We start from the raw sequence: 14,002 nt of genomic DNA, 5'->3' as shown, positions 1-14,002 counted from the left end.
GAGTAGAAGACAGATACAGGTGATGAATTCGGCAGGGCCACCTCCAACCGAGGCTGGGTGGCCCCAGTAGGCCAGAGAACCTGGGTCCAGAGGCCTGGCCCCACCTGAGGATGGAATCCGAGGCGGCTCCCCTCCCTGACTCATGTTCACACCAGAGGTAGCAAGGCCTTGTGGGACATGGCCAGCCTCGTTCTCTCCTCAGTGGTGGAGTCTCTGGGCTCCAAGGCCTCCCACTGCCTCTCCTGAGCCCTACAGCTCCAGAAGCCCAGGTTTCCCCTGACCTGGCCTAGTAGGGACATGCTAAGGTCCTATAGACAAGTCACCTAGGCCAGTCAGAGCGGGAAGGTTCCAGGAACCAAAACTGTCTCCTAGAGGGGATGGGAGCTGAGCCTGGGCCCCAGGAGCAGAGCAACTGGGGCTGCCTTAGCACCCACTCTCCCCTCCCTGGTAGGGACATGTGGGAGCTGTCCCCAGGCTCCAGCTGGAATCCATTGCTGTGACTGGGCAAGATCCTTGCTGTGAAAATTCCCAGCCTGCTGACATTCCAGCATGAAGGCAGTTCAGGGAGAGCAGCAGAAGGGAAGAGGAAGCCCCACTGGGCCACATTCCAGCCCCTCAGAGACCTGCAGCCAGTGAGACAGGAACATTCCTCCAAGGTCTGGGCCAGACACTGCATAGCCCCCATGTAACCCTGAATCTTCTTCTCACCCAAGCCTGGCACCTTCATGCGGGCTCAGATACAGGTGATGGGGATACAGATACAGGGGGCAGGAGGCAGCCTGTCCCCAGGACCCTCCTTCCCAGGCTCCTGCTCCTGGATGCCCACAGAGCTGCCTCTCCTCCAGTCCTGTGAGAGATGCCAGGCCCCAGGCAAGCAAGAAACAGTCCATGGGTAGAGACGGGACACGCTAAGGTCCTAGAGACAAGTCACCAAGGTCAGTTGGAGCGGGAGGGGTCCAGGACCCAAAACTGAGCTAAAGTTTTGGTTCTGGTCTGGAAGACCGAACAGAGAGAATGAGAAACCAGTTCCTGATTACAGAACCATTTCTTTACTTCAACAAATATCCTCTGCCCTCGTGCAGTGCTCCAGCACTGGAGAAGGAGTGAGATAACTCAGTAATTACCATCTTGTGAATGCTATGAGAAGGCTGGGGTGCTGCCAGGTGGGGACCTGACATGGTCTGGGAGGATCAGGGACAAGTGATACTCAAACTGAAGCCAATGTGTAGAAGTGTACAAGGGAGGGCAGGGAAAGGGGCTACAGACAAAAGGAACAGCAGGAGCTCAAGGGTAGACGCCAGTGAGGAGCCTGCATTGCCCCCACCCCTGCTAGGCCCTCTGCCAGGCTGTGCTCCGCCACTGTTTCCCACAACACACAGAGGAAACAACAGCGTGGCCCTGAGCAACACGGCGAGCCCGCCCTTGGTCAGAGGTGACACTGCAGGGATCCTGTCACCCCAAGTGCTACGGAGATCAGCACTAGCATGCCAGTATGGGCCAAAAAGGTGAGAGGGGCAACGTCCCAGACTCCCAGATCTAGCATATGGCCCTCCACTCCTGGGGACCACATCAAATACTGCCAAGGTAGGTGCCACTTCTCTTCTTAAGGCGTCCCTCTTCCACCCTTCCCTCTCCCAGCTCCCACAAGATTGAATCCTGCCTGCTGCCACTTGGGCTCACTTCCTCTGGCTAACCCTCAGGAGACACTGAGAGCAATGGTCACACCCTTCTGCAGCACACCACCACAGCTCAAGAGTGGCTCGTCACTCCTGGCTTCCTTCTGGAAGGATGACAAGGAGGTGAAGAGGCTTTTAGTGACAGGGCAGCAGGAATCAGGTCTGAGCTAGGCAGTGGATTTATACGGATATCCGGATACTGCCTTCCTCTCACCTATACAGCAGACTAGTCAAGAGCTGATGGCCTGAGTTCAAGTCCTGGTGAGTCACTTAATACCTGTGCAACCTTATGCAATTTGCCTAATTAACCTCTCAGTAATGCAGTTTCCTCAATTTAAAACAGATTGTTATGATCCCTCCTTCAAAGGGTTGTTGAAAAAATTAAATAAGTGAATATATGTAAACACTGAGAACAGTGCCTAACCTACAGTGAATGTCAGACGTGATCCTCACCTTGCCAGAATTTTTCATGCCCTTGCCCCAAGGCATTTCTGTTCAGCTCAGTCTTTTTTTTTTTTTTTTTTTTCTTTTGAGACAGGGTCTTGCTCTGTGTCTCAGGCTGGAGTTGAGTGACATAATCAGTGGCATAATCGCGGCTCACTGTAGCCCCAACCTCCCAGGTTCAAGGGATCCTCCCACCTCAGCCATCCAAGTAACTGGGACTACAGGTGTGTGTTACCACCTCCGGCTAATTTTTGTATTTTTTGCAGAGATGGTGTTCTGCCATGTTGCCCAGGCTGGTCTCAAACTCCTAGGCTCAAGCGATGTGCCCACCTCAGCCTCCCAAAGTGCTGGGATTATAGACGTGAGCCACTGTGCCCTGCCTCGGCTGAGTCTTACCCAGATCAATTAAACACCACCTAGGGCACGTGTCTACACTATGCACCATACTGAGCGCTACAGATAACACCCGGCGAACACCCGGCAAACACCTGACATCCTGCCCTGGCCCAGAGTCTGTGCAAAGCAACCGGGCTGAGTCGCACCAGGGCAGAACGCCATGCCCTGATTCTGGAGAACATATGGCGGGAGATTAAGGGAGCCCGAGGGGTGACCCAGGTCTAAGGAAATAGTTTCCCAACCAAACTAGAGCCCACAACTGAAAAAATAAGCTTTGCTAACACTGTCCCCTGTATTTAACAGAACAGAAGCTGCTGCCAAACACCATGCGGGACTCTTGAATTGGCTGCCCCCCATCAAATTGCACAGCAGAGGTGGGGGCCCTGAAAACTCTGCTCTTTCGCAGTGGCTGTCTGGCATGGTGGGTGCCCTCAGTGCTGCCAGATGCCTGGGGCACAACCGTACCCACTGCCCAGGACTGACAATGGAGGCGCCAGGCTGCCGGCCCAGGCAGCAGGGGAGCCCTCACCTCAGCTGGGTCACCAGTCCCCACCGTCCCCCCAAGACTGCAGTGAGTAGAATACAGCAGCTTAGTGCAGTGGGGTGGCGGGAGCCCTGCTGGCAGGCAGCGCGTGCCTGTGGTTTCTGGGAAACGCTGTAGAGATTTGCAGCATTTTTAAAATACTTGTGTTCCCACCCGCCACACACTCCCCTTCACCCTACTCCCCGCCCACCCCCAGTCAGGGTGTTTGCTTATCTGGTATTTTCCAGAACCATTCCAATGGAAATAGGAGAGATGAGAAGGGAGCAGAGGGCAGGGTGACTTGGGGTGTCAGGGCAGGCAGGAAGGGACCAGGACAGGAAGGGGCAAGGGCAGGCTACCTTTAAGACCCTGCCCCTGCACCAGGGCTCCAAGCTGTGCCCACAGAAGCAGCCATGACCATGTCATGTACCCATACTCAGGTCAATGCAGCTTGGGCACTGTGCCCACCACCCATGGGCTGGATGGCCAGGGTACTCCAGGGCTGCAATTCATCAAGCATCTCATAAGGAAGAAGGCAGAATGGTGCCTCCAAGGACAGAAGAAGGAGCCCTGGAAATGATCTAGTCCACTACTCTGCCCTGACAGTCCCATGCATCTCACTAATCCAGGACAGACAATCCCAAAGACCTTTCACCCACCACTTCCCATGCCCTTGACACCTGCCCCCTGCCCCCTGCCCCTGGCCCTTCATTACCTAAAGGACTTAGATAGGGTCCCTCACTGAGCCCCCAAGCCAGGATTCTCACATGGCGAGACTCAGATGCCAGGGGTGCCTGAAGCTTTGGCACAAAATGAAGAAAACTTTCCTGTTTTTAAACAAAACAAAACAAAACAAAACAAAACAAAACAAAACAAAAAACAACAGAAACAGAAACCAAAAACCCAAAGCAAAACAAAACAAAACAAAAACCCTCCAAGGATCACTTGCAGTAAAATCAGGAACAGAAGCATTCTAGAACACTGAGCCAGGCAGCACACAGCTGCTCTACCACCACCTGAAGGCCCTAGGAAAGCCCAGTGCTCCAAACCCGGCCTGGCAGACCTGGAGGCAAGACCATTTTGAGTCTTCCCTGGGAATCCTGCAGGCCCCATTCCTGGCAGCAGCCAGATACCTTAGGGACAAGGTTGATGAGGCTCATACAGTTTCTACCCAGGGGTCTAGGGCTTCCCCTACAGCAAAAGGGCTCTCCTGTCCTTCTCCCAGATGCAGGCAACCCTGACTTGCCCATCTCCTGCAGGGCCACCAATGGCCAAGCCTGCAGGCCCGAGAAGCTGGCCTCTAATAAGCTAGAAAAGGATAGGAAGCACCCAGAAGCCCATCTCTACCTTCAGATGGCTATCTATAAGGCTAGGGCTACAGGAAAAGTCCAGACGAAAGCATCAGAAAACCTCAGGAGCAAGGATGGGTAAACACTAGGATGGATTAATTAAAGAAACTGCAAAATTACCCTCCCTGGATGGCTTTAGAGACTGGGCACAGGGAAGGGAAGGTACTAATGTTTCTAAGCATTTACCACCTGCCAACATCTCACATACGTGAACTTGCCTAACATAAACATGCTTACCTTATATAAAGACCCACAAAATATACAGAATAAAAAGCAAGTCTCCTTTCAGCCTGCAATTCTATTCTGCTTCTCAGAGGCAATTGGAGTGAATTCACTGGGTATGCATCTTTCTCCAACTTAACCTTCTCAACCTCTGGGAGGATAGAATAGGCCTATTTCATAGAGATCACAGGTCACCTTCACCAGGAGGCCTCTCCTGATTGCCCCCCCTTCCCCCTAGGCAGAACTTCCTCCTGCCCCACTGTATGCCTGCACAGACTTCTGCAATAGCAGCTTTGCATTTCTTTACTTAGGTCTATGCTTCCTCAAGGAAAGGTTATATTTTATTTATTTAATCCCCCAGTGCCAGCACAGTGCCCAGTCCTTAGGTCAACTTCATTAAATATTTACTGAGGGAAAAGTGAACACTGAGGCTCTGAAAGGTTTGATAAACTTTGGTAAAACCCAAACTCAGGTCTTTCTGGCTCCAAAGCCCATGCTCGTTCCACTGTAACATGCCCTCTCCCAGACCCACCTGAGCATGAGGTGGTTTATGTGAACATGGCAACCTCATGAGGAACCCGACAACCTGAAAGCCTTTGACTAGAAACTCCACCCCACACACTAAAACCTCCAACTAGCAGCCTCATGGTCCACCAGGAGAAGTACCTCTACCACAGCGACTAGACTTGGCTGGGAGGGACTGGTAAGCCTTCCTTTAAAGACCCCCTCTCCCTTCCCACCATTCTCAAAAGCTCAGGGAGGGCCAGGTGTAGTGGCTCACGCCTGTAATCCCAGCACTTGGGAGGCCCGAGGCAGGTAGATAGCTTGAGCTCAGGAGTTTGAGACCAGCCTGGGCAACATGGCGAAACCCTGTCTCTAATAAAATATACAAAAATTAGCCTGGGCGTGGTGGCTCACACCTATAATCCTAGCACTTTGGGAGGCCGAGGCGGGTGGATCACCTGAGGTCAGGAGTTAGAGACCAGCCTGACCAATATGGTGAAACCCGATCTGTACTAAAAATATAAAAATTAGCTAGGTGTGGTGGCAGGCACCTGTAATCCCAGCTACTCAGGAGGCTGAGGCAGGAGAATCGCTTGAACCAGGAAGGCGGAGGTTGCAGTGAGCCGAGATCGCGCCATTGCATTCCAGCCTGGACGACAAGAGTGAAACTCCAAGTTAAAAAAAAAAAAAAAAATAGCCAGGTGTGGTGGTGTGTGCCTATGGTCCCAGCTTCTCAAGAGGCTGAGGCGGGAGGATCGCTTGAGCACATGAGCCAGGATTGTCCCATTGTACTCCAACCTGGGTGACAGAGCAAGACCCTGTCTCAAAAAAAAAAAAAAAAAGAAAGAAAAAGAAAAAGAAAAATGCTCAGGAGCCTTGCTTTCTGGCCAGCACCTCTGGCTCTTCATGGCAGGACAACCACATTGGCCAGGGTTTAGCTGGGTGGGCTTTTCTGAGCTCAGCAAAAAAGTCCTATACTCCCAGATGCAGGAGGACATGCCTAGTCCTAAGGCACTCCATTTGTCCTCCCCTAGGATGGACCGACTGAGGATACAGACAGACTCGCCTTCTCCTCTCCCAGGCCCTAGTCTCCAGCCTGGCCTCTGCCCCTTCTCAATGGGCCTTGACTTTCCCATCCAGACTTACGGAAGTGGAGGAGGGAATTTTGATCAAACTGCGGTTTTAAGATTCTCAACTTTACCAACATCTCCCCTAACCTCACCAGACTCAGGAAACACTTGGCCTTCAGCAAACTTAAGAGTAACTGATCCAAATACAGATGCCCCCCAAGAACTTTCCCTAAGGAATCAAAGGGGAAAGAATGTAGCATCTTCCCAGTACTCTGGTGGTCACATGACCCCTCCTCTCCCTCAGGCCCCTACCAGTGGGTCACCAAGACCCCAGAGTGTGACTCAGTTGCTCGAGTCTGAGATGGCTGTCCATCCCACTGCCTCTACCTGAGTGCAGGTCTCCATCCATTCTCCTAGGATCACAATCACTCCCTCACCACTCTCCCCACAGCCAACTTTGCTACACTCTAGAGCATGCTCCATAAGCAGCCAGAGCGATTTCCTAAAACCTGTTCCTACTGCTCCCTGATTAAATTGCTTCAGTGCCCTTTGGTTAAAGTTCACGTTCCCCAGCACGGCTCACAGGGGCCTCCGTGACCTGGCTCCCGTGGATGCCTCCTAGTGCTTCTCCCAGCATTCCCTTCCCACACACCGTCTCCCAGCCTTATTCCTGAAATGTGTGATTCTCTCTCCATAACTTTAGGCCTTGGCATGTGTTTGTGACAGCGTTTCCCTTCCTCTTGCCTCCCCTTCACTCATCTACTACCCAGATGTCAGCTTTGGCTGACCCATCCACAAGACTGGACTTGAAGCCCCTCTGCTGCACTGCCAGCACCAGGACTGGCTCCTGTGGTTGAGCTTCTCAGAGGGTAATGTCATGGTCTGCTACTGGACCATCTCTCCCGCTATGAGCTCCTTGGGGCTGGGATTATGTGCTGCTCACCGCTGGAGCCCAGGACCTAGTATGCAGTAAGTGCTCAACAAATGCTTCCCTAATGGATAGGCAGGTGGAAGGATAGATGGCAGAAGAAAACGCTGTTCTCCCAGGCCTGCAGGTTGATTTCTACCAGACCGCAAGTCTACCCTACCACTGTGGCTCACCCCTGCTCCCAGTGGAACCTCATCTAGCAGCTACCAGTACACATGAAGGTGTGAACCCAGCATTCTGTGAACCCAGCATTCTGGACACACACCATGTGAGAGGGAAACCCAAGGGCTGTGTCTCCCTGGGGCCCTCTAAACAGGCCATGGAGAGGAGCTGGGGGCCTGGCCCCATCTGTGTGCAGGAAGAGAACAGATGGCTAGTCAGCTCCCTCAGAGCTCCCTGGGGACAGGCAATGTGTGGACACAGTTGATAGATGGCCTGATGGCAGGGTGGCCAGCAAGAGCTGTTCCTGTGGGGCTACAGTCATCAGGATATCCCTCCCAGGAGTCTGGAGGAGGCGGGAAGACTTCTCTTGGCGCATAACTGGGATTAGAACTGCTGCCAAGACAGGGAGCAGGAGGAGTAAAAGGAAGAGGAGGAGATAGAGGCTGAGGGTACAGAAGAGGCTGCAGCACCCCACGCCACTCCCAGCCCTGCCCCAGGAAGCTGGAAATGCTGGTCTCACCCTGCTCCTCTCTGCTTGTGGCATGAGTCCCCACCACTTACCTGGGTGAGAAAAGATACGGGCTTCTTTCAGCCCTATGTGTCTCCTTATCCTGCCACATGGCTCTAGGAGATGCATGGGGATGGGGTTTGCTACTGTGTCCTCTGGCAGATGAAACAGGCTGAGGCTCGGGGAAGAAGTCCTCTGGGCACCAGCTGGGCTTATCCCATAGGAGCTAGAGTGAGCCAGCATTTCAGGGATACCAGCTGTAACTTGGAATCCACCAGGGCCTCCAAAGCTAAACCATCTACTTCCCCAGGGATGGGATAGCAGCAGCTAGTTGAGAAGGGAAAGCTAGGAAAATGTGAGATGCCAGGATGATCCCTGTGCTATAAAGAGAAAACCAAACAGCATCTGGGATGCCAGGCCCAGGGCCCCACAGAGGCCTTGCTGTGGTTCAGCAGGGAGCTGGCAACAATCCCCTGGGGGATTCACTAAGAAGAAAATTCCATCTGTTAAAAGCAGTGTTAGCCTGGAAGAACGCAGACAGGCATGGCAACATGTTAGTCTTTGCTTCTTTTATTTTTTTTTTGAGACAGAGTTTAGCTCTTATTGCCCAGGCTGAAGTGCAATGGCTTAATCTCGGCTCACCACAACTTCCACCTCCCGGGTTCAAGTGATTCTCCTGCCTCAGCCTCCTGAGTAGCTGGGATTACAGGCATGCGCCACCACACCCAGCTAATTTTTGTATTTTTAGTAGAGATGAGGTTTCTTCATGTTGGTCAGGCTGGTCTCGAACTCCTGACTTCAAGTGATCCACCCTCCTCGGCCTCCTGAAGTGCTGGGATTACAGGCGTGAGCCACCCAGCCCAGTCTTTGCTTCTGACATAAAGACCCCTCCTTGTTCTTCCCTCTCTACCTCATGGTTCTCTGAGTTCCACCTAACCTGGTGGCTAAAACATAGTAGGTGCTCAGTGTGTGCTTCCGGAATGAAGAGTCCAGGTCTTCCACACAGGCCCCCTCCCATTCACTACCTTTCCCTGACTAGCAAAGCTGCCTAAATCCAGCTAGCTCTGGATTAAAGGAAGGCCTGGAACCCAACTACAGTGCTTCCTGACAGTCTGACCCTACCACTGCCAGCCCCTCTTCAGGCCCAAGGTACTACTGGGTTGAGCGGCCATCCTTAGCAGCTGCTTCCCCTCCCTGGGAGAAAGCTGGGACCGGGACTCTGCCTGTTTCCTCCCATTAGCACTTCCTCCCATCTCTGACTTTGACACATCTGGCTGGTCACTTAGTACCAAAAGGTCCTGGTCAGGCAGCAGGGGCCAGATCTGGATGGTCCTAAAACCCACAGCTGGGAGGGGAAGATGGCCAGAGGTGGTCAACTTGTCCTTCGTATACCATCTCCAGGCAGGACATTCCAACTGCTACGTAGCCACCCTATCAAAAGACCCCTGGGATTAGTGAGCTTGATGCCCCATGGAGATCTGCTCCTCCATCTGATCTAAACCTCTCTGCTCCTGTGCCTCCTGCTGCTCTTTTTGTGCGGGCAGCTGGGGTCTCAGGGACAGTCAGGACATACTATCTGTGTAGGTTTTATCCCTCTTGCTTTTCCAGGTCCACGCTTTTTCTCCTTCCAGGAGAGGTAATAAAGACTCTTGGAGCCCAAGTGACCTTTATAAATCAGATCCAGTTACTCTCCTGCTTTGAACCCTTCAATAGTCCCATTTCACTGGGATGAAATCTGAATTCCAACTGTAACTTACAAGGTCCTCCACGATCTGCCCCTGCTTTCTCTGCAGCCTCACCTGGTATTCCCTTGCTCACTCAGGGGCAAGAGGAGGCTCTGGCCTGAGGTCATGTTTCCCAAAGATATAATCATACCAGCTGTACATCTCAGATGTTCCATGACGGCCCTAATTTGAAATCATTTGTCCTTTTTTATCCGCAAGATCTAAATAACATGGAAATACTGTATTTTACTGTCCAGATTGTCTCTTATATCTGGAAGTGACACATGTTAGCCTATACACCCCAATTTAGGGCTCAGGAAATATGGTGCCCAAACCCCTCACCCGTCCTTGTAATGGAGAAGCTGAATACTTTCACGGTAATTACTAACCAACAGCAGAGCTCTCTCAAGGGCTCCAGGGCTGAAACTAAGGTTCAGGCAGAGCTCGGTCTAGCCCAGCACCCTTGAGAAAGGCATTTCGCTGAATTCAGTTAGGTCAATCCAACAGACACAGAACACTGGAGGGAACCATAAAACCATGAGGCCTGACCAAACTGCTCAGAACTCTACCGCAGTGAACCTTTGGGGACTTGTCCTCAGCTCCCAGACAAGGCTGAGAGACAAAGGTGTGACTCCTTTAATGTCCTTGTCTTTCTTCATTAGGTTAAACATGGTGGGGGTGCTGTTTGTAGGGGTGGCACCCCCAGAGGATTATGAGCATGGGGCACCTTCTCGAGTTCATGCTTCCCCACAGGCTCAGAGAGCAGCAGGGCTTCCCCACTTACACACTGCTAGGCTCTGATCGCAGCTCCCGATTACCCAGTCAAGCACGACAGCAGGAGGTGCCCACATTCCCCATCCCTGCTCAGCCCAGGTGCCCAGGGAAGCACTCACATCGGATGGCTCCCTGCGAGGTCCCTCGCCGCTCCGCAGCCAGCTCCTGCTGAGCTCGCTGAGCTCTGGAATGGGCTGCACCTTGAGCCGCACGCTGTCCCCTGACTGCCGGATCATCTCCACAATCTCATCCCTGGACTTGCTCTCCACATTGTGCCCATTAATCTCCACCAGTCGATCTCCTGGCACCAGCCCCAGGGCCAGGTCCTTGGTGCCTGCACCAGGCTCAGCAAAGTGGACCACACGCCGATAGGCCTGGCCCTCGGGGCCCCGATCCAGCATGGTTGTGCGCCGCAGGGAGAAGCCAAAGTCTCCAGTGGGCCGTCGTTGCAGCTCCAGCTCCCGGAGGGCAGGTGGGGGCAGGGGCACCACGGGGGGCAGGCGCAGGTCAACTGGGAACTTTTTAGTCACTAGGTCAGGGGCTCGGGATCGGTGCCCTGGTCGAGGGATGCCTGGGCCAGGATGCTGCACCAGCTGTCCCTCTAGAGTCCTCACCTCCACCTGTGGTGAGGGGGCAGCAGAGTGCTCTGAGGGCGTCGAGGTTTCTGAGGCGCTCTCATCCCGGCTACGCTGGGAGAAGGAAAAGCGCTTGACAATCATCTGTGAGTTCTGCTTGGCCAGGGAGCCGAACTTGGCTGCCCGCTGCAGCACCGAGCCACGGAAGCTCCCCTCCTCACCCTTGAGGTCATCGCTGGAGCTGGCTGTGCTTAGGTGGCCCGAGTCCAGGATGACGCTGCCCCGGTTACTGTCGGAGTCAATGTCAGTCAGGTGCAGGTCAGAGCCGCTGGCCACCTTGATGGGGATGGGGTTGGAGATTTCCAGGCGCGTCTTGGATTCACGCTTGGAGGAGCGGTTCAGGTTGAAGAAGCCACGTCGCAGGCTCATCTCCTCCAGGCTCCGAAGCTCTGCCGCTGACATCCGCTCCTTTTTCTCCTTTTTCTCTTTCTTCTCTTTCCGCCCGCCATCTTTGTCCTTGTCTTTCTTCATTAGGTTAAACATGGTGGGGGTGCTGTTTGTAGGGGTAGCACCCCCAGAGGATTATGAGTGCTTAGCACGGGGCCTTGGTGCCCCACTTTGCTGCTGCAAACAGAAACACACAGAGAGAAAGGTTATTCGAACAGAGTCTCATGTGTCTCCAGTCCAGACATAACCAAATGATACAGCTACTCCTTACTGGGTGCTAGCTATGTGCCAGGCACTCTGCTTTACCCAATATTGTCTCCATTGATTTAATCCTTACAACCCTTCTATAGGTAGTTACTATTATTACCCCATTTTACAAATAAGGAAACTTGAGGTTTACATAAGGTGGTAAAAGCCCAGATTCCAAAGCCTGTCATTTCCCTGAATCTTTGATAGACCAAGGCTTAGGTGTATCTGGAGGTAGTATGTGGGAGACCTGACCTCCTGGTGAGAAAATGCTTCAAGCCAACCTGGGACCTGACTTAAGATTCAAACACAGGCCGGGCAGGGTGGATCATGCCTGTAATCATAGCACTTTGGGAGGCTGAAGCAAGAGGATCGATTGAGCCCAGGAGTTTAAGACCAGCCTGGACAACACAGTGAGATCCTATCTCTACAAAAATATTTTAAAAATTTGCCAGGCATGGTGGTGCATGCCCACAGTCCTAGCTACTTGGGAATCTGAGGATTGCTTGAGCCCAGGAGGTCGAGGTTGCAGTGAACTATGATCACACTACTCCAGCTTGTGCAACAGAGTGAGACCCTGTCTCAAAAAAAAAAAAAAAAAAAGATTCAAACTCAAAGGAAAAAGAAAAGGGACTCAATGCAACATCACCTCCCACAGACAATGTTCGTTTAAGCAACAGACATCCCATTCTTTGGACTCTTTCCTGAGCCTGTTATCCCTAGAGTAGAACCCTTAACCACCGCCTAACAGAAGAACTCAAAGGAACCAACATTTATTTAATGACTACCACTGGCTAGGCCTAATCCCAGGCACTTTACACGCACTATCTCCTCTGAATCTCACAGCATATTCCTGCAAGGTAGATATCATTATTTCCACTGTACAAAGGAGGAAAATGGGACACAGAAAATTAAATACATGTTAATTGTCACACAGCTAATAAATGGTGATGTTGGTATTCAGTGGCAAATATTGTGTTCTTTCTAGGGCCTGGGTGACCAAAGTAAAGCAGCAAGAGAAGGAAGGGAAGCTCCAGACCAAACAGAGGATAGACAGCTGCGAGGTGGGGGTGGGGCAGGGTCCACTGGATAAACAGGATCCTAAAAAATTCACATCCTTTTCCCCAGACCAACACCTAAATATAGCCCCAGGAAGAAAACTGTGGTAGCCTGAAAGAAAATCCCAGCCCCAGGGTGTGTGCAACCTACCCACCAACATACCCAACCCCCTGCACATCTAACTGGGCACAGGACCGATAAAAACCTGGTGGGGAAGAGTTAAGAGAGTCTTTCTTGTTCTAACCAGCAGGGAACAAGAAGAAGAAATAGGCCATGCCACCTAATTGGAAATTAAATGACATTTTTTCTCTGTCTCTGAAAGCCTACCCCTCTGAGTTTCAGACATAGGATCTACAAGCTTATCCCTTCTAGTAATGGCCTCTTGCCAGGCCCTGGACAGGCCTTTCCTCTCTGTGTGCTCCACCCCTACAACCAAGCAGGGCCCTCCGGGATCCCCAGTCTACTGAGAGGGACGACCCTTCAACCCTGGTACAATGCTCAGAAAGGTATCAAGGTCAGAAATTCCCAAAGGCCCTAGTGCAATGGCTAATTGCTTCCCCCTGCCCAGCATCCTGACTTGTGTTGCTCCTGGCATACCAACTCATCTCCTTTCTAGAGCAGTGCTGTCCATAAGAAATATAATTCAAGGCCAGGTGCAGTGGCTCATGCCTATAATCCCCAATACTTTAGGAAGCTGAGGCAGGCAGATCACTTGAGGTCAGAAGTTCAAGACCACTCATGCCTATAATCCCGGCACTTCGGGAGGCTGAGGCGGGCGGATCACCTGAGGTCAGGAGTTTGAGACTAGCCTGGCCAACATAGTAAAACCCCATCTCTACTAAAAATACAAAAATTAGCCAGGCGTGATGGCGCACGCCTGTAATCCCAGGTATTCAGGTGGCTGAGGCATGAGAATCACTTGAACCCAGGAGGCAGAGGTGGCACGACCTCGGCTCACTGCAACCTCTGCCTCCCGGGGTTCACGCCATTCTCCTGCCTCAGCCTCCCGAGTAGCTGGGACTACAGCTGCCCACCACCACGCCCGGCTAATTTTTTGTATTTTTAGTGGAGATGGGTTTTTACCGTGTTAGCCAGGATGGTCTCGATCTCCTGACCTCATGATCCACCCGCCTCGGCCTCCCAAAGTGCTGGGATTACAGGTGTGAGCCACCGCGCCCAGCCTTGAACTTGTTGGTTCTAAATGCTACATGCACAGTACCTGGGAGTTAGAAAACAGGAAATCTAGGGCCCAAAAGGCACACAGCCAGGGGACTTGGCCAGGTAGGTCTGGACTGATTTGGGGTGGAGGAGTACCTGACAGCCAGCATTCTCTCTTCAGGGCTCTACTGTGACAAGGGGAGTCTCTCTCCTCCTGAATGTTGATGGGGTGTGGCA

The 14,002-nt window shown here is 52.4% G+C and overlaps 1 protein-coding gene across 9 annotated transcripts in view; it reads right to left on the bottom strand.

Annotated features, from left to right (window-relative positions):
- The window catches only part of MYO18A (myosin XVIIIA), a 125,162-nt gene that overhangs the window by 82,490 nt on the left and 28,670 nt on the right, over positions 1 to 14,002 (bottom strand). For all 9 annotated transcript variants that reach the window (XM_063628629.1, XM_063628637.1, XM_063628628.1 and 6 more), the window contains exon 2: positions 10,400 to 11,479. In XM_063628629.1, coding sequence (XP_063484699.1) covers positions 10,400 to 11,398 — 999 coding nt within the window. In that variant the 5' untranslated portion in view covers positions 11,399 to 11,479. The remainder of the gene's footprint in view (positions 1 to 10,399; positions 11,480 to 14,002) is intronic.

This window comes from Symphalangus syndactylus, chromosome 20, assembly GCF_028878055.3.
Source record: "Symphalangus syndactylus isolate Jambi chromosome 20, NHGRI_mSymSyn1-v2.1_pri, whole genome shotgun sequence".
NCBI lineage: Eukaryota > Metazoa > Chordata > Mammalia > Primates > Hylobatidae > Symphalangus > Symphalangus syndactylus.
Note: the sequence above shows the minus strand (reverse complement) of the source record. Positions and strands in the feature narration are given on the sequence as shown.